Source organism: Ammospiza nelsoni, chromosome 1, assembly GCF_027579445.1.
Source record: "Ammospiza nelsoni isolate bAmmNel1 chromosome 1, bAmmNel1.pri, whole genome shotgun sequence".
Lineage (NCBI taxonomy): Eukaryota > Metazoa > Chordata > Aves > Passeriformes > Passerellidae > Ammospiza > Ammospiza nelsoni.
Window position 1 is genome coordinate 49,138,757 of NC_080633.1, and position 19,287 is coordinate 49,158,043.

The 19,287-nt window shown below is 40.0% G+C and overlaps 1 protein-coding gene across 24 annotated transcripts in view; it reads right to left on the reverse strand.

Annotated features, from left to right (window-relative positions):
• Positions 1-3,297: 3,297 nt before the first annotated feature.
• Positions 3,298-19,287, reverse strand: part of ARPP21 (cAMP regulated phosphoprotein 21) — a 197,198-nt gene continuing 181,208 nt past the window's right edge. For all 24 annotated transcript variants that reach the window (XM_059488340.1, XM_059488431.1, XM_059488380.1 and 21 more), the window contains 2 exons: positions 5,276-5,427; positions 3,298-4,116 (listed from right to left, as the gene is read on the reverse strand). In XM_059488340.1, coding sequence (XP_059344323.1) covers positions 3,859-4,116; positions 5,276-5,427 — 410 coding nt within the window. In that variant the 3' untranslated portion in view covers positions 3,298-3,858. The remainder of the gene's footprint in view (positions 4,117-5,275; positions 5,428-19,287) is intronic.

Consider the following 19,287-nt stretch of genomic DNA (forward strand, 5'->3'; position numbering starts at 1 on the left):
ACAAGGTGAGTATGCAGTAGGCAAAGGAAAAATGCAACAAACAGTCCCTAGTACTACAATAGGGCTGCCACAGAGCAGCTGCCAGAGTCTGCCAAATTCCAATGGAAGACTAGAGAAAAACAAGCCCACAGGGACAGAGCATCCCCACAAGAGAGGCACACATCCTGCAAACAATTTCACTGCTGTAAGCGTGACTCTGAACTCATGGTGACCAGTTCCTGAGTTGCTAAGTCTGGCCATGTGAATCCAACACCACTCTTTTTACAGAGATTACTTACAAATATTTCAAAGGACTGAGGAAAAAGCACTGAGATCCACCTATGTATTTTTGCTATATGTATTCACATCACTTTTTTCCTCCTCATTCCCCTCCCCTTCTGATAATGCTGAAATATCTCTTTTTTAATAGCAGAAAAGGTGCTAAGCAATGCAGCTCAGGATATTTTTACTAATGAACAAAAAATAGGAAAAAGACTTGAAAATATAGTATAATTAAAAATTAGAGGATTTTTTTTTTGCTTCACTTGATATAGAAAAATAACCTAATTGTCTTCAAATACAAATTCTTTCAGCATAAAGCAAATACAATGCACCACCATGTGAGATGTCTCCCCCATGTACATAATACTGTAATAATTGGGGAATTCTCCATAGCTGAGGGAGAACAGATTCAGTTTCCTCATATGCCTCTCACCGTCATATTTTCTGCAAAAATCCCTTTGCCAGGATTTTGCTCCTGGGAAGCTGGGAAGCCTCAGAGAAAAAGGAAAACAATAATTATCTAATTTGCTTCTCTTGTGTTTTGCTGCTTTGGAATGTGTTTGGACATTGTTTACCAACAGGTGGTTTCACTGGTTTCATGTGAATTGTTTTGACTTAATGATCAATCAGGGTCAAGCTGTGTTGGGACTCTGGAAAGAGTCACGAGTTTTCGTTATTAATCTTTCTTCTTTCTAGCCTTCTGTAAGTATCCTTTCTGTATTCTTTAGTATAGTTTGGTATAGTATTCTTTAATATAATATAGTATCATAAATTAATAAATTAGAATTCTAAGAATGTGGAGTCATATACATCATTCCATCCTTTTTCTGGGAACCCTGCAAAGACAAGGTATGCCTAAGGAGATTCAAACTTTTTGGAGAGTGAGACAATTAGAGGATGTAGGCTATTTTGGGTGGGTGGCTGTGACTGTCTACCAAAACTGTAAATTAAATTTCACAGAAAAAGTCCAAGTCTCCTATCAGCAGGAAGGCACATTAAGACGCAGGTAGCTGCTCTGCCACCAGGCTGAGAGAAGTCAGTCAGTGGGATCCCTGCTCCCACAGCTCAGTGGGTGTTTTCCACCAGGTGGTGATTGTGCTAGCAGACAGGTAACATGGGGAAAGCATGGCCATGGTCACCCATGGGATATGCTGTTTGCCAAGAGGACATGACCTAGAGCAGCCTAAGGACATGAGGAAATCCTGTCAACAGAAGCAAGATTCCTAGGCTCTCCTTTTTGAGTCCCTGCCCCATTTCTACTGAGAGCACCTACAGCCCAGCTTGCCCTTGATCTATGACGCTGAGGGCAGATTTTTGTTTTACCAGGAAATTCATTCATTGTTCCCTGACAAGAGGGAAGATTTATAAGGTAACAGTAGTGCTTCAGAGATGAAATGGGGCTTAAATATAGTGATGACCAAAGGGTCTCTTTATTTCAGACACTGGGTGCATAGAGATTGCCCTTCCCTCCCCTCTCCTTCCGCCTGGGCACACAACCTGTCCCATACAAGACTTTTGACATGAAATAAGAGATTATATGCCAAAAAGTACCTAAAAAAATTCAATTATTACCAAGTGAAGCAAACCACCCTTAGCACAAAAGCATTGCTTGTGTCATGGGCCGGACAAGGTTCTTCCTGCTGGACTGTGGAGCCTTGACAGAGGAGACCAATTCGTTCAGCTGTCAGTGATGCCACAGCAGCAAACACAGCATCAATTTTGTAATTACATCCATGCTAGGACAGAAACCCCTGTTGTATATGGAACTCTTAAAGGAAATAAAACATAAAATGTAGGGAATCTGAAATGAGAGCTCAGGGTCACAGGCAAAATTCAAATGAAGTATCTTGATTTGAAAAAAAAAAAAAAAAGAAAGAAAAAAATCCATCAGCAGTCTCTCCCAAGGCATTTCACCTCTAATTGAAGAGTGAATTGTGTTTACTTAACTGCTCATGCTCTTGACTGTCTCTCAGCAAATGAATCGTGATTACACTACATAAAATTCAGTATTTGGCTTTCCTATGATCCCACAGGACTGGATTCTACACTTTAAGACACATATGTAAAAAAAGAACTGAACTCTGAAAGATATCTTTTCATTGCATAGAAAATAAAAATGTTTCCTTCAAATACAGATTTGAAGCCACTCCAGCTCCTGTTTCCACAGCTGAAGTGGAAACCATAGGAAAGGCCACATATGCCAAAGGTAAAATTAAAGCTGTTTCACATTCAGATTACCATTGGTCAAGGGCTATGTAGGCTGCTGTAATCGTGGATACCTAAAATCATATTATGTCATAAACAGATTTTACACACAGATGGATCTTTGTTTTTTTCATTATGTGTAATTATAATTCTGGAGTGCTTAACTTTAACTATTGTAAAGGTGCTCAAAATTTATCAAAAGTGAAGTTTAAGTGAAAAATTACTCAGACTTTTGTCTCAAATGTTGTCATCTGAAGCAAAATGAGGAACTACATGTAGCATTTATGAATCAAGAACAACTTATCAGAACAAGCTGGGAATTTGAGTTAAGACAGACATAATAATAAAACACCACCACAGGAACTGAAAAAAGCTCTAAAACTTTCTGGCAAACCACTGTGTTTTAAAAGCCAACCTCCCATATAGACTGTTCATCCCCACTTACTTAAAAATGACAGATCTGATTCTTGGGTCATCTTCTTTTGTCAAAATGGCTTTACAGCTGGTGCACCAGTTACTGGGTAGAGCATCTCTATGTAGCAGGATTGCTGGGTACTGTGGTTGGCACATCAGTATTAACTGATCTTCCATCCAATGGATGGAATATCATGGGACAACTATGTCTTCTCATGTACTTCCTGGGTGGCTACACTACAATTCCAAAGTGGTCTTAGCTGTTATGGTACCTCATGCTGAGACACAGCTGTGTTGCCTTCTCATCAAACTCCTCTAAGCCCATTAAGCACCATTCCCCCATTAGCTTCACCTGATAAAAGACAATGCAGAAACTAAAGGAAATTCACTCAGAAACAGAGGAGACCAAGCAGGTGGTAGAAACATGACCTTCCTTCATGAGGTCAAATAGCTTTATTGTGATTAAGCACTACAATACAGTATATATCCATAAAAAAACTCTATAGTGTATATAAATTATTCCTTCCATTCAGTAATTCTCTTTTTGTTTTCAATTTTTTTTCATTTCCATTACAGCTTTGGTACAATGTGATTTTATTATATTTTTAAATACTTTTAGCTTCACAAACTCAACACAAAGTACAAAACTAATCCGAATCGGGGATATTACAATCTACACAGTGGTGTTCAGTGGTAGGAAAAAATCTTACCTCAATGAATTCATGTCACTAGCTAAGCTATAAAGGCATACCTAGCAGACATGACAAAAATATGCACCATTAACCAGCAAACATTTTTTTTCAAAATTTATTTTACTTTTCTTTTTTTTTTTTACAGGTTTTTCCAGCAGCAAATCACTTGAGCATTGTCAGTACTCGTGTCCTCAACTGATTATTCTGTTGTGTTCCTCTTCATTTGAAGGCCATGATTTATTTGTCAAATAATGCACCTCTATCCTCATAAATCTAAGCCACAGTGTCAGTACTTGACCTGCCACCCTGCATTGTTGATGCTTGCACAGTTTGTCCTGCAGCTGGCAGAAATAACTGGAACGTTATTGGAGGGGCAGTGTGGGGCAATCAACCGGAGGTTGTTCTGTGGGGCAGGAGGTATGACATTACAGTAGACAGGCATTCCAGTGGCTGTAAGTGTTCCTTGACCTGATTGATTAGGTAGCATGAGTGGTTGTTGATATGATTGTTGCGGCAATCCTTGAGAACCCTGGGTCATTGGCACCTGGGTAGGAATACGGAAAGACGTAGGGGGAAAAAAAGACAGCAATTACTAAGCAAGTTAAAGTAGGCTCCCAGTATCCCTACATTCCTTCTAGCTGAACTTGAGTATACTGTATGTTCTGCCAAAATGTGCTATTATCTGCTGCTCGGAACTGTTCTCATCTCTGAGGATTTTTTTGTTACAGAAGGTTTTAAAGAGAATTCCCTCTGCTTTTAGGCCTAGAAAGTGTCTCTGTCCTGACCTAGTAGAATATGAATTACTGTGATATGGGATCAGTGCAAACAGAAGACTCGACCCTGGTATATCTAGGCCATCTAAAAGGTCTAAACCTTTAACTTGATCATTAACCTTTAAAACACGTTTTCCAAATAGTAATTCTGAAGATGTAAGGGGAAAATTTTACCCATAAGCAATTCCCCCATTTCCATCTGTGTCGCTGAAGCGTTTTCAAAGAAGCTGAGGGAAAAGGGGAATGGCTGCTCAATCAGTGCAATCTATTAAAATGAATGAGATGTCATTTAGTTTCTTAACTTTCCAGAGGGACCAGTAGGAAGTGTAAGCACAGGCCACCTCTCACATGCGCTTGGCATATCTCACGGAAACTAGGTACAAAGGTTGGGAAATAAGTCTGGGTAACTTACGGACTTGGTAAAAATCAAGCCACTGCCTTCCCTCTCCCCAGAACCCAATAAACAATAATCCATCTGGCTACAGCTTGTTATAGAAGACATGGTGAGATCCTTGGCAGGAGTCTCCACAGATGAGTAATTTTTAACTGGATCAGGCAAAGCCCTCAACTTCATTACAGGAAACAGTACTGCACTGGCAAAAAAGAGAAGAAATGAACAATGTTCTTATATTTTTTAAAATTAATTTTCTTCACAGGAAGAAGTCTAATTCCTTCGTTCTTTGTGACATTACCCTCACTTCAGGCTGTAATAAATAGTTCATTTGAAGCATTCCGAAATCAGAACGAAAATCAGGAGTACTAAAACATGTAAATAGGAAGCAAAGAAACTGACTTAGAAGCGTTTTCATCAGAAGGCTTCCTGCCACACGCTACCCAAATGAAGTTATAAAGGCACTGTGTGATGCAAAAACTTAATTCAATTAAGCATTCTCCAAGAAAAAAACATCTTTCCTTACAGCTCCTAAATACCTGATAAGACGACATGGCTGGATACTGCACCATCATGCCTTGCACCTGATTCCCCTGTTGATTATTCATCAGGTTCTGGCTTTGGGGCGGCTGCTGCATTCCCATGAGACCCTGGAACCCCTGCTGCTGGTTCGGCAGGACAGGCTGGTAACCTGGAAGAGGAAAGGCATCTTCAAATACCCTGTTGCTTGTAGGGGCAAAATTGCAACAGTTCTAAGGTACAGCAAATGATCCTATCATTTATACCCAGTTAGTTAAAAAGTTACTCATTCCTGTAGAAATGTTGCTGGAAATGAAAACTAAAGTGCAATAAACAAGTGCCATGAGCTGGCAGCCCTAGCAAGCTGGCCTGAGTGGGCACCACACTTTCTTTATGCTTTTTGACACTGTGGCAGAGACCACCTGGAGGACTGTCTGACTGCAGCACAGGGCTGTAAAGCCCTCAAAAGGCACAGGGTGCTACTGTCTTTTGGCTACTTCCTCAGAGGCAAAACTCCCAACAACATCAAGGACACCAGCATTTGGCCTTCATGGTCTAGCCTGACAATTTCTTTCAGGTCACATTTCTTACCTCATCCTCTTACCTTCCTTGTAATGCAGCTCCCTATCTCAACATAAACAGAGAAGCCTTTATTTAATCAAGAAGAACACCTCTATACACACTGGCTCTCACTTGCAAGATTTTTTATCCAATTAGAAAATATTAAGGGTAATAATCCACCATACTATTTTCACGTGTGTCAAAGTAAGGAAAAAAATTAGGGAGTATCCTCCCCATTGCTTGTTAGGAACACTGCACAAGGATGAGAAGCTGATGCTTCTGTTTTAACCTGTGATTAACTCTGTGTTCAAAGTGACCACAATATTGCAGATTTTCTGCTGGGATGGCTCCTCTAGGACTGACAGAGAAATGGGCAAAGATGGGATGATCTAGAGAGCCAAGTCGCTGATGAGGCAGCGGTGCGGATGGGAAGGCAAGCACAAATAAAAAATTGCTCAGCAGCAATGCAAATTTGCCTGGGAATGAGCCTAGACAGATGGAACTGGGCTGGTTGGGTGATGGTGATATTTAGCAATTAAGAACTTCACAGAAAAAGCAGGAAAGGAATGGACTATGCAGAAAGATACTGCCCTTGAAAAATGTGACCAGACATAGGTATTATAAATCTATGAATAATTTCTCCTTAACACATTTTGCATTCTTTAGCACTCATATTTTTAACATGAAGTTATGCAACGCACTATTAACTCTGTAGTGATGTTTTTACAATATGCATATTTCAGACAAAGAACTACCAGAAGGAACGACACTGTGTCGTCTTTCTATGAAAAAAATTGTGTCTCGTCTACTCAATTTATATTCATGAATACAGTACCTAGTTCAATATACTACATCTCAAAACCATCATCTGGATATTTCTTCATTATGTAAGAGAAATAATGTAACAAATGTCTGTTTCTGCTAGTCTATTGTCAGTTGGTTGATAGCTTTCCTTCTAAGTCTGTTCTTATGCCAGGAAAACGTTGAGATTTCTGGTCAAGTATTTGGCATTAAAGATGCTATTCCAGAGATTAATGTCTCCAGTCAACTGAGCAAAATTAAAAAAAAAAATTCCATGAGTAATTAACTTGGCTGAGATATAGCATTAAACATCTCCCAAACTCACCAGATTATTATACATTCAGATTTGCTCTTTTCCTATGCCCAAACACTGTGTCAGCATATTTTTAGTCATAAAAATTACCAACATCAGAACTGCTGCAACTGAGTTTACAGAAGGCTTATACAGCAATAATAAAACTGCAAGTTCTCTTCTGCTCCAGCCCACCAATTATGGGGGGGAGGGGATAGAGGATAGAAATAAAAAAATTAGCATTGCTCTTCTGGTATTTGCAGGACTAGAAGTTAAGTAGAGGGGTGTCAACTGACAGCAGAAACAGTAACACAAAATTCATCTCCTCTCACCTCCAGTTGTTAAAGTTAAATCCCAGCAGTGTAAAGAACCATAGATGGATAGTGAGCCAGGGATCAAGTGACACTTTTGTGGAATGTAATCCAACACTGGATTTGGGCTCAGAGAACTGAATTGTAGTGCACCAGGCACAGGGTGGCAGACTGGTGCGCTGCAGAGACAGACAGACAGACACCACTGGGGCCAAGTAGAAAGCAGCTCTTCTGTTATCTCTAGTGGATATGATGGCATTAACATTACTTTTGTGAGCCTACTGCAAATGCCCTGCTGTGTGTTTAAATACACAGCTCTCTCTTCACCTCAGCTTTGTGTTCCATATTCTCCAAATATGATAGATTTATGACCCAGTGCAGACATGACTATCAAACTGAAACAAAAAATCATGGAAAAGCTGAAGTAGCTACCTGTATGATGAATGTATAGGCATGATCTCCTGGGGATATTACAAAAACAGTCATAGAGTGGGCTTGGTTGGAAGGGACCTTAAAGACCATCTAGTTCCAATGACACACACACACACATATAAACACCTAACCCTGAAAAATCTCCTCTGTATTGGGAAGCACTGCTTAGTACATGGCATAAACACTCCAGGTTTAAGGTGCAGAAATATGAAAAGGAGACAGGCTGAAGAGCTGAGGTCCACTGGGCTATGCATTAATATTTCAACAATCTTATTCCAACAGTCTTCAAAGACTTTAGTGATTTCTCCTGACCACAGGACATGTGCCTCCTCACCCCTGGCCCAACCTGCAGAGTACATCCCTGAAAGTGAGAATAAGACCTTTTTCCTACTCCTTGTCTAAGCCTTTTGCAATGCAGAAAAGCCCCAATACAAATACTTCACATGCACTCTAACATACTTCCATTTTGATTAGATAGGAACAAATAGATTGTATCCTGAATCCTCTTAGAATTAACGAGAATGTAAGTCCCTTCTTTGTCCAGAAGGAGGTACTCTTGCATATTTAATGCCCTGACTTGTGAGTAGAAATGGGGATGTTTTAGAAGGTTAATGGCCTGTGTGTATCTTTGCAAAGATGCTGATTGTCATCTCTTCTTTACTTAATATTCATGGACTTTTTTTTTTCTAATGATCAGTACTGTTTGGAATTAAATGAAGCTATGGATGTCAGACTGTGCTGTAGAACCCAGTATAGCATTTAGTCAAAACCCAGCATCTTCTATAAGGTTCTGCACCTCAATAAAGCCACTTTATTTTACCTGAAAGCCCTTTATCATGTTAAATGCATGAGGCAACATGCAGGTTTGCCCATTCTTTTGAACCTAAAAACATGACATGGTACAAAAGTACAAAAGTATATTCCAACATTACAGAGGAGATAGAGAATATTAAAAAGTGGATCATTTTTTTATCTACAACAAGCTTTATAAGCAAGAAAAAAATGCTGTGACAAAATAAAAAAAAATAATATCTGTTCTGCTATATGGCTTCTGTTTCAGCACAAATGGAAGTAGAACAATTGGCAGTCTAAGTGGCAATCCATTAGGAGAAGAAGTTGTTAATATCAGAAACCAGCTGTTCTGAATTTCTTATCAGTGCAGCCCACATTCTCCATGTAATATTTGAAACAGGTCCTCCACTGTTTACTAGATGTCGATATCTTTGTATGTTTTTGCACTCTGGCCAGGAAAAATAATGGAGGTGGGAGAATTGAGACTAACATGAACCTTTTAGCACTGTTTGTGAAACTATATACTTTTTTTTTTCTTTTTCCTCAGGGACAGACTATCAGGGAATGCCATTCCAACAAAATTACTTACTTTGTACTCACACAGCACAGTCTTAAACTACACCATGATTTTCACGTGCTATTTACTTTTCAGTGACATGGAAATAATACTGTATTCTCAAAAGTCTTGAAAACTGACTGCAGTGCATGAGAAACCAGGCATTACTGGGCAGAGGTGGATATTTTGGAGCTACACAGGTATAAGAAAAGTGAGAACAGGAAGTGGCAACATGCTTATGCAGCAATAGTTCTCTTTGCACTTGCTCTTTTGCTCATTAGCTTTCATACTCCATGAAGAGTAATCCTTAAAAGCCTCTTTACAGTCCCCTGAGAACATACATACGTGGGTTATTTTCTAATGGCAGTACACATCAGATGAACCATCCTATTACTGCCAGCTCCAGGGCCTCTTTACAGCAATTATATCATCCTGCTCTATGTTATCTCTGCTACAAAGGAGGATTTTTTTAAATCAGGGCAAACATGAGAGACATTGTTAAACAACCAGGGGAACAAATCGTGCACAGAATTTCAACGAATGCCTCAGAGGAAAGACGAGCCTTGGATTCCAGCTGAAATGGAAGAGGCCGTCATATCATCGAGGTAATTCTCTGAACCTTTACAGCCTGCCTCACCATGCTAAAAGTCATCTAACTTAAACATCCCAGGGGAGAAAGACTGCATGAAAGACCCACAAATGTTTCACTTTCCTAATGAAGCTATGCAGCTCAAAAGACAAAATGCAGCAGTTTTACACCTTTTCTGGTAGGGTCACCCAGAGCTGCAATTAAAGCATGTTTGGTGCTCTCCTGGCCTCAGCATACACCCTTCATAAATGGCACATTCATGTTGGGAGGGACTGTTTCATTGCTCGTTTCAGATTTGAAGCATGTCTTACCAACGTTGGGAACATGTGTATCAGCAGTGTGGGTAAAGAGTGTGAGTCCCTGAACTGCAAATCTTATTGTACTCTTTCCATTTGAACAGCCTCCTTGCATCCATGCCCATCCAATGCAAACACATACACTCATAGTGCTTTTGATGTACATTATCTGAGAGCTCACCTGCTCCCTTCCTGCTTTACTCAGTGTAGTAACACCTGAAATTCAGATACCATTGCAGGAACACACTGCAATGGCTTAGGCAAGCAAAGTCCAAAAGAAAGTTAAAAGAGAAGCCTCAAGCAGAGGTAAGTGGGCTGGGTGGAATGCTGCACAGAATCTGGTCATGCTCCTGTCTGCTCTGCAACTAGTGCAGTGCCTTTCTGGTGCCCTATGCCATCCTCCCTTTCCTTTCTCCTCAATCCCCCTGTATAGACCAGTTCAGCCCCTGCAACAACTGCCAGGAGCACTGGGAATTTGAGCTCACATGAAAAAGCCAAGGAGAACAAGCACCAACTCTTGGTGTGGACCCTGTGAAGCATCTGAAAATATTTTAACAGCAAATTCTGCACACAGAAGGTGCTTACATTTGCAGAAGGCTCCTCAAAACTGTTAAGAGCTGAGAACCAAGCTGAAAACATAATTCTTCTGGTCAGGAAGCACACCTCTTTCTGAAAGGCTTAATGAGCTCACTCTGCTCAACTTTTTCTTTTGAATAAGAAGTACCTGCAAATAGATAGTTGTGCTGGTTTTGGCCAGGGTAGAATTAATTTCCTTTCAAGTAGCTAGTATGGGATGAAGTTTTGGCTTTGTGCTGAAAAGGGGGTTGATAATTCAGGGATGTTTTAGTTACTGCTGAGTGGTGCTTACTCAGTCTCTCTGCTTCTCACACCATCCCATCAGCAAAGAGACTGGGAGTGAATAAAGAATTTGGGAGGAGACACAGGTGAACAAAGGAATATCCCATGCCATATGACAACATGCTCAGCATACAAAGCTGAGGCAAGGAGGGAGTGGGGAATGCTCAGAGTGTACATTTTTCTTCCTGAATAATTCTTAGGTGTGAAGGGTGCTGCTTTCCTGAGGGTGGCTGAACACCTGTCTGCCCACGGGAAGTGGTGAATGGTTTCTTTGTTTTGCTTTGCTTGCACTCACAGCTTTTGGTTTCCCTATTAAACTGTCTTTATCTCAAGCCATGAGGTTTGCTCATTTTTAATTTTCTGATTCTCTTCTCTGTACAGCTGGGGAGTAGGAATAAACAACTGCATGGAGCTGAGTTGTTGGCTGAGGTTAAACCATAACAATAGTTCTTGAATAGACCAGGAAATGGTCTAATAAAATGACTTGTCTTGAAGATAAACCTAGAACTTTATGGATTAGAAAAAAACCTCAAAGTTGCATCAGACCCTATAATTAACAAGGAGGCAACTTGCTGAAAGTGGAAGAACTTTTGTATCACTTAAAACCTCTAAAATGAGGATGGACATTTTGCTGGAAGATATTCATCAGTTTAATAAGTAGTTCTGGTAATAAAAATGATCAGAATGTGCTCATTGTCCAGTATTAGTCAGACCATTAAATTACACATTCCATATTTGAAATACTTAGGAAAAGGTTAGCCAGTTAGCTCTTAACATTATTCCTGCCTCCTAAGCAGAAGGACTGATCTTTTGCATAGGAGAAATTATCTCCTCCCCAGCCTCTCCTCCCTTTAATCACAGGCTGGCAAGGCCACACAGTTCATTCTTCCACAGGCAGAGTTAACCTCTGTATATTCTAAGGGATATTTCTGGCCTATTTATTTTACTTTGCCTGGGCTGAATTAGAGCTCAGTAGACTTTGTAAACTGTAAGAAGAACATAAAGAATATGGTTGGTATCTATTCCCACAATTTTACTAAGCTACATTCTCCTTTACTTTTTGAAATAAGCTATGGGCAAAGTATTAAAAGTGGATGGATGTAGCTTTTACTTTCTAATAATATAAATTTACAATGCCCATGATTAAGTTATAATCAGAGAAGAAAAAATGTCATTGTAGAACTACAATTCACTCATAGATACATCAGTACATTTGGTAAAGTTTTTGACAACTTTCTTTTTTACCAAAAGCTCTGAGCTGGTCCATTCCAAAGTATTTGCAGAACTGGAAGGAGGAAAAAACTGAAGTAAGGTGTTCAGCAAGACTGAACACTCTCTTAGAATCACAGAATGGAATCAGAGAATTGAATCACAGAATTGCTTAGGGTAGAAAAGACCTCTAAAATCATCAAGTCCACCCATTGCTCTAACACTGCCACATCCACCACCAAACCACACCCCTAGACATCCCAAAGAACCTTTGGATTCTTAAATAGACCCTAAAGGTTATCTGTAAAACAGGAGGAAAGCCAGCCTAGTTGGGGAATCTTGCATAGGACAGTTGGCCATGTTGTGGGAGCCATATAATGAGCACAAGTGAGAGCAGGAATTCCAGGCAAGTGTTTTTGGTGGCCAGAACAAAGCCCTTCTTGTTTCAGAGGTCCATCAGTCCCTCCAGACTTTGTGTGAGATACTCAAGTACTGGACTGCATCCAGGTGTTCCACCTCCTACGAGGACATTGTAACACCATCCCTACGCACTGCTTCCTCTAGAGCAGTGCTGCTCCAAGGCACTGTGTTCTTGCTGCCTTCTCATGTCCAGGTGTGATGTGTTAGAATTGGGCGCCCAATCACCTGAGGAAAGGGTTTGGGTTTTTTTTTCCATTATGCAGTTGACCATTATCTGTTAAGTTTCACTGCAAATGATGGACTGAACTGCCATGGAATGCAAAATTAATCTTTAAATTTAAGCTAATTTTGATTTTAGCCTCACTCTAAAGTGTCTGCAGTTTGGAAGACTCACAAAGAAGACACATTAATTAAGGTCTACCTCCTGGTGTTATTTTCTGTGTGAGTCTGAAGATTTAAACTGCATCTTGTGCAGCTGAAATTCAAACCACTTTGTAAACAATTTTGTAGTTTAAGCCTGGATCTAGAATCCAAAGCACACTGCAAAGCAAATAGGCTGCAGTTGGTCTATCCATTCCTACTATGCTTTTTCTCTGGAATACACAAAAAAATGTCTTGACCTAGTAAGATATTTTAGCTTTATATTCTACTTGAAGACATCACAGATAATTTCTGAGTGTGAACTGGACACCATGTGAGCTAGAGGACAAGTACCTCATAGCTGAATGCTAAAATTCCATCCCTTTCCCCTCAAAACACAAGACCATGCAATTAGTTTACTTAGTTTTCACACATATACAAAGAATACCTATGCCTGAAGTAAGGAAGTCTTAAGAAGCAACAGAAAAGGTACACAGGTACGAGGCAGCACATAAAACAGCACATGTCAAAAACAGCAGCAGACAGACTCATCTTGCCCATGGCACGTGGCAAGTTCAGACCCTCCAAAAACAAGAGAAGCCTTTTAACACAAGTTTGGCTTCTTTCATTTCAGGTAAAAGCACATCCCACTCCAACAGTACAGCTTGCAGGGGAAACCATGGGTTATTATGTTAGATTTGTTTTCAAAATTTTAAACTAATGGCATGGATTCTTTCAAGTTTGTGAGATCAAAACAATTTTTAGCTAATGGCTCTCCAGCTACACTCACTGGAAACACATAATGCAGCAAATGTATTCCTAAAGTGATTACAATGACAGCGACTCAAATAATTCTCTGCAGACCTGAGGTTATAAAACTGCAGGATGTTGAACTTTGAGTCTTGAAACATAATTGCTGCCAGAACAGCAGCTCTGAGTCCCTAAATTGGCCATAGCTTTGCAAAACCACATTCATGCTTCCCAAACCTGGTAACAGACCAAGAGCCACATTTGTTGTCAGGCTCACACACAAAGAGCCATATTCAGCTGCATTAAGAAACTCAACAAGATGTATATACATCAAAGATATGAGCCAGTAAGATTTATTATCACAAGAACAAAAATCCTGGATAAAAGAAGTTGGACTGTCTCCCCCCACTTCTTTCTCTCTCTAGTTTACAAAGCTAAAAATCCCCCAAAGGCAATAGGGCAAGAATGTAGTGATCCAGCTTCAGAAGAAGAAATAAAACTGCAGAAATAAATTTCCTGCAATTTTGAATTATTCCAGAGCAACCTATTTGTTGGATTTAGTAAAAACTGCTGATGAAAATACTGTGGTACACTAGGTTGTTGGTTTGTTGGGTTTTTGGGGTTTTTTGTTTTTTTTTTTTTCTATTTTTTGGTGGGTAACAGCTCTGAAATCACCCACGTGGCAAGTTCTTCTAGGAACTACCCAAATGAACTGCCCCTCCTTGTCCTCTTGCTTTATTCTTCCTCAAAAAGCTCTATGAAATCTTGGTTTTACTTGTTTTGCAGCCCCAGGGGCTAGAAGAAGCCCAAAGCACAGAGCATCTGATGCATTGATAGTTTCATGTGCTACTCAAGACAATGCTGCCAACTGGGGGCATTTCTCCACTGCTAACAAAATGGAAAAAAAAATGTTAGGGAAATAACACAACTTCCCTAGCCAACCAAACCCTCCTGGTCCAAAAGATGGGCAGGCTCAGAGCCTCAAAAACATACTTTTTAACTCTGCTTTTCCTATATAAACTAAAAAAGGTACATTTTTACAAAAGCCAAGATAGAATGCTTTTTGCACAGTCTTTTTCTTGAGACTAGTCACTGAATAAAACAAATGAGTTCACCTGGGAGGTAGAAAGCCTCCTGTTGTGGTGATTTAGACTATGGCAATGAGAAATGATGGAAATAACAACACATATCACAATGTAAGATTTAGCACTTTTTATATGGCAAAGAAATATCCATTACCTTTTACCCATTCTTTTACCTTTTTTCTATGATGCTAAGTTCCAACCTCAAAATGAGGAATAGCATTATCTTTTAAAAAACATTTATATGCATGCTCGCTGTCCCAAGGGTGAAAAAAATTGGTTGCAAAGAGTGCTGAACTTTTATTTAGTGCCTTCTACTCCATAATCCAAGCAACTACCTTCAGGGCAAACACGCAAAATTGTGTGTAAATTGAATTTATGAATTACTTAGAGATGCATAACCACCCCTTAGTTACCTTTCCACACCTGAACAGAGTTGGTTTAAAACTCTGTGACTTCACTGCTGAGTAAAAAGGCCCAGACAAGTAAGAGGTATGATTAAATACTTTCATTATATACCTAATGAAATCACATACTGTAACATCTTCTGAGACTAAAATTTTAATTAAGGCAGGCTGGCATTTTGGGTTTCTTAGTCCCCCTTATATTCCAGGGGAACAGCAGGTAAGGTCAAAGAAAAAGCTTATGTGATAAAATTGTGTGAGAGTGCTCCTGGGAGACCTGGCATTATTAACGAGAACATGAAGAAGGGCACAGTTGAACAGTTCAAAGATAAATTACTGCATTCAGTTTACTTTTTGCTATAAACTGGAGAACCTGAGAGAGCTGTTATTTGACAAGACATGTATATAAACAGGCATCAAAAAGAGCTTGAATGGATACAAATACAGGAGACTTGAGGCTGGAGAAATGTTTTTTGTCAGTTTAAAATCTGTATCTATTCCTATATTTCTCTATACAAAGGATTTTCAAATTATAGGGACAGCTTTAAGAAGAACTTGCTACTAGTAAGTGGCTTGATGCTGAAATAAACCTGTTCTTTCTGAAAACCTAAACCCATGTAATTATATGACACTTTATTCACTTATTTTATTTCCTTTCCAATACACATTTATTTTATGTTTTGAGACCTTTTAGCACTCTTCCTGCTCTTCAAAAACTATGACAAATATTTCTTGCTCTTCTCCTTCAAGATAAATTTAAACAGAGGGGCACATCCTACAGACATGGTATATTACTCAAAGCTTCTGAAAATTCTATTTTTAAGACAAATCCTTTTATCTCACTTCAGTGAAAAAAATACAGGGAACAGCCAGCTGCAATCCAAAATAATTGCAACACAATAATGCAGGGCTCCATTACAGCAGCCTAATTCCGGTAAAGCAGCTGATCCAGGATCTTGGCACTTGCCCAGGCCCTGGAGCCTGACTTAAATGCATTAACCCAAAGCATGTGCAGCTGTTTTTGTAATCTGAGCCTTCTGCATTTTACTGGAGACCAAGAAAGAAGGGAAAAAAAAAAAAAAAAGGAAAAAGAAGTCACCAGCTAGCAAATGACAGGCTCACAGGCTCACAAGCTTTGGATAGCATTTCCCCTTGGCCAGTACCACAAGCAAGGGTTTGCCAAAAATGCCCAAAGATGCCCAAAGCCAGCTGACGTTCCTGCAGGGAGGCTACTACAGGACCTGGGAGGACACTATGTTATTCTGAGAAGGGTGAAATCTTCTCATCCCAACAGGGCTAAGCCTCTGGAGGCATGTATTGCAAGCTGGTGCACAGTGCTCACAACAGGGAGGTCCAAAATAATGCTAAGGATTATCCAGGAATAATCCTGCTCTCAGCCCCTGCCCACCAATCCAAACAACCTTAAGGAGAGTCAACTGAGACCCATGGGCCGGCAAATAGATAATTTTGGAGAAAATATAGGATGCTCTTAAGGGAGATTTACAGCTTAAAGACCAAAACAGATGCAAATCTGGTAGTAGCCCTTACTGTAGACACAGTTACATTGATGAGGTCTGCTGCAATTCCTCTTTAGGAGATTTCTGAATAGCTAATGAACAACTAAAACATCATTGTGAGAACCCATTAGTCTTTACAGAATCCTTTGGCAGATGACATGCTCATTAGATGAAGAACAATACTGCCCATTACCTGTGTCTATGTCTGCATTGTGCTACATAAAACAGTTCATGGCCAAAGAATAACTGTTACATGAAATATCTATTTATTTTGTTAGTAAATCCCTAAGGAACTGTGTGGGGACAGCTAATCATCAAAACAAAATTCAGTATGATTCAAAAAAAGCACAAATACAAGACTAGCAGGATCAGATTTTTCATGCCAGCTGCAAACCACAGATTCAGACTCACTGAATTTCAGCAGATTAATTTCTTCTGGCTTGATTGTCTGGACTGACCCCTAATAAATAATGGCAGGTTGGAGTAAAAAAAAATGTTAAGCCCTGTGTATTGATCTATCTATAACTTTGCTTGTTATCTTGGCATCAGCTCTTGAAACTGATGAAATATCTACAAGCACAAGCCCAGAGTGAACCTCCGTGCCAGACACTGTGCAAACTTCAAGGAATAGCTGCAGTCACTACAGTGAAGATGATGCATTCCCGAAAAGACAACTGCAGGTAGAAAAATAAGCAGCCAAGCAAAATAATTTGCCCAGAGAAAGGGACAAGAACCACACAACCACTCTTCTGGAAGTACACCAAAATACGTGTGGAGTGCTTAGACCCCTATTCTGAGCAGGGACTGCTCGGGCAGGCTGCTTCTCACCAGCAGGGCTGTGGACATGGAAGGTCCCTGGGCTCTGGCTGCCCCTGCCAGGCTGTTATTTTCCACACCACTCCAGGTACAGGTTCCTGCCCTGCCCACATCCTCTCCATTAAAGAAGACTGCATTGCTCTGGTGATACCATTCACTGCACCGTGTTCCATTTTACTGTGGGCAGACTGGGGTAAACAACTGCTAGCAGCATATCACTAACAAACCCTGCTTTTTCACCTTCACAAGCTGGGTTCTGCTCTGTGTCTCAGCCTCAGGAAGAGCTCTCATAAACACAACATCAACTGTAAATACTGCCAGCAACAAAGACACAGCCACTGCCTGATGGCACTCTTCCTCCCCACGGCTTCTGCATGCACCAAGAGGTACCAAATCACAGAAAGCTGTGAGTTTTGTTTGTTTACCTATAACATAAGGACACAGCAAGCTGCAGACTACAGCCCCCAGCTCGATGCAAACAGGCACAGGGACGTTACTGAAGCCAACAGGACTTGGATGGAGCATATGTCTGTCCATATGGGTCCAACTGCAAAAATCTCATCTTTTCCAAGTTCATCCATGCAGAATGCAATCCAAAGATTACTGGGGTTAGCAATCAACCTTAACCAGTTCTGTACCATATTAGAAGCACTTGCCTGCAACACAGTGATTACTCTGGCCCCTATGCAGCAGAGCCCTTGAGAATTTGCTTAACTTTTAAGCATATAAGGTAATTTCTTGATTTCAGAGCAATGATTTTCAGGCTTGAATACACTTCTGGACCAGGGAACTCAACCTTTTGAAGGAGAGGATCTCCAGTGGGAAAGACACAGGCACATTTATTCACACTACATCCTCATCATTGCTTTAATAGGTTTCTGAGAAACTTGACCAGGCAGGTAGCAATCATATTAAGGAGAGGTCCTGTTCCAATAAAATTCAGTTCTATAATATATTAAACAAATTAATTTCTCAAATCCTTCTGCATAACCATTGCTTAACCCACAAGAGAAAAATTAGGGCAAGGTGGGACTGAGCCTGCATTAATGCATGGCCCTTGCACCTGTACGTGCCTGTATGAAAGAGCCACCAGACCAAGCAGTGGCAATGTACCAAGAGATACTGGCAAATAATAAACCAAATGGCACTCAGGGATGAGTCTACCTTACTTCACTTCTGTGGCACAGACACAGGGAGCTCCTACTCATGTTTGCTTTGCCATTACCAACTCTTCTAGTTTACTGCAGACACTAGTTACATTTCCTGTTTTTCTTGACTAAACATGCCTTAATGAAACTGGGTTAAGCCTTTGCTAAAGCAATTGCTGACATTGAGACCTTCCCTTCCCTTTAGCCCTTGAAGTATGAAGTAAAATACCTGTAAAGTAAGTACTTTGTATCAGTGTATTCTGGGCATCCCCTCCATTCCATATCATTGCAGAAATATATAAACACTCGCTGCGATTCTGACATAGGTACAAAAGCAATACATTCAATTACTGCACCACAACTGGGCTGTATCTTCCAGCTAAAGCTTTTTCTCTGAAGGAGGGGAAGAGTGGAATCTATAGGTGTGGTCATCCCAGTGCCTGGTTAGCTTCCCCTGCAGCCATTTTTTTTTTTTTTTTTTTTTTTTTTTTTTTTTTTTTTTTTTGTTTGATTTAGTATCTACAGGCAGTTTCGTTTTATATTTTAGTTTGCCTTGGGTGTAGAGGATGTGTGGGGTATGAGTCTCATTTCAGAGGAATTTGAGTTTTTGTTTCAATTGTCCAAGGAGTGTGCAAAATAACTCGTTCATACAGTTTTACAAACTCTTTTGATTAATCGGGCACCTAAATTCACAATGCCTGCCTATCCCCACATTACAGGCAAATGCATTCTCAACTCTTGCAGAATAATATAAACATCAAAAAAAAAACCAAAAGGAAAAAAAAGAAAACAGGGAATGCATTGTGGAAGTAAACTTTCACCTTTGACTTTTCTAACA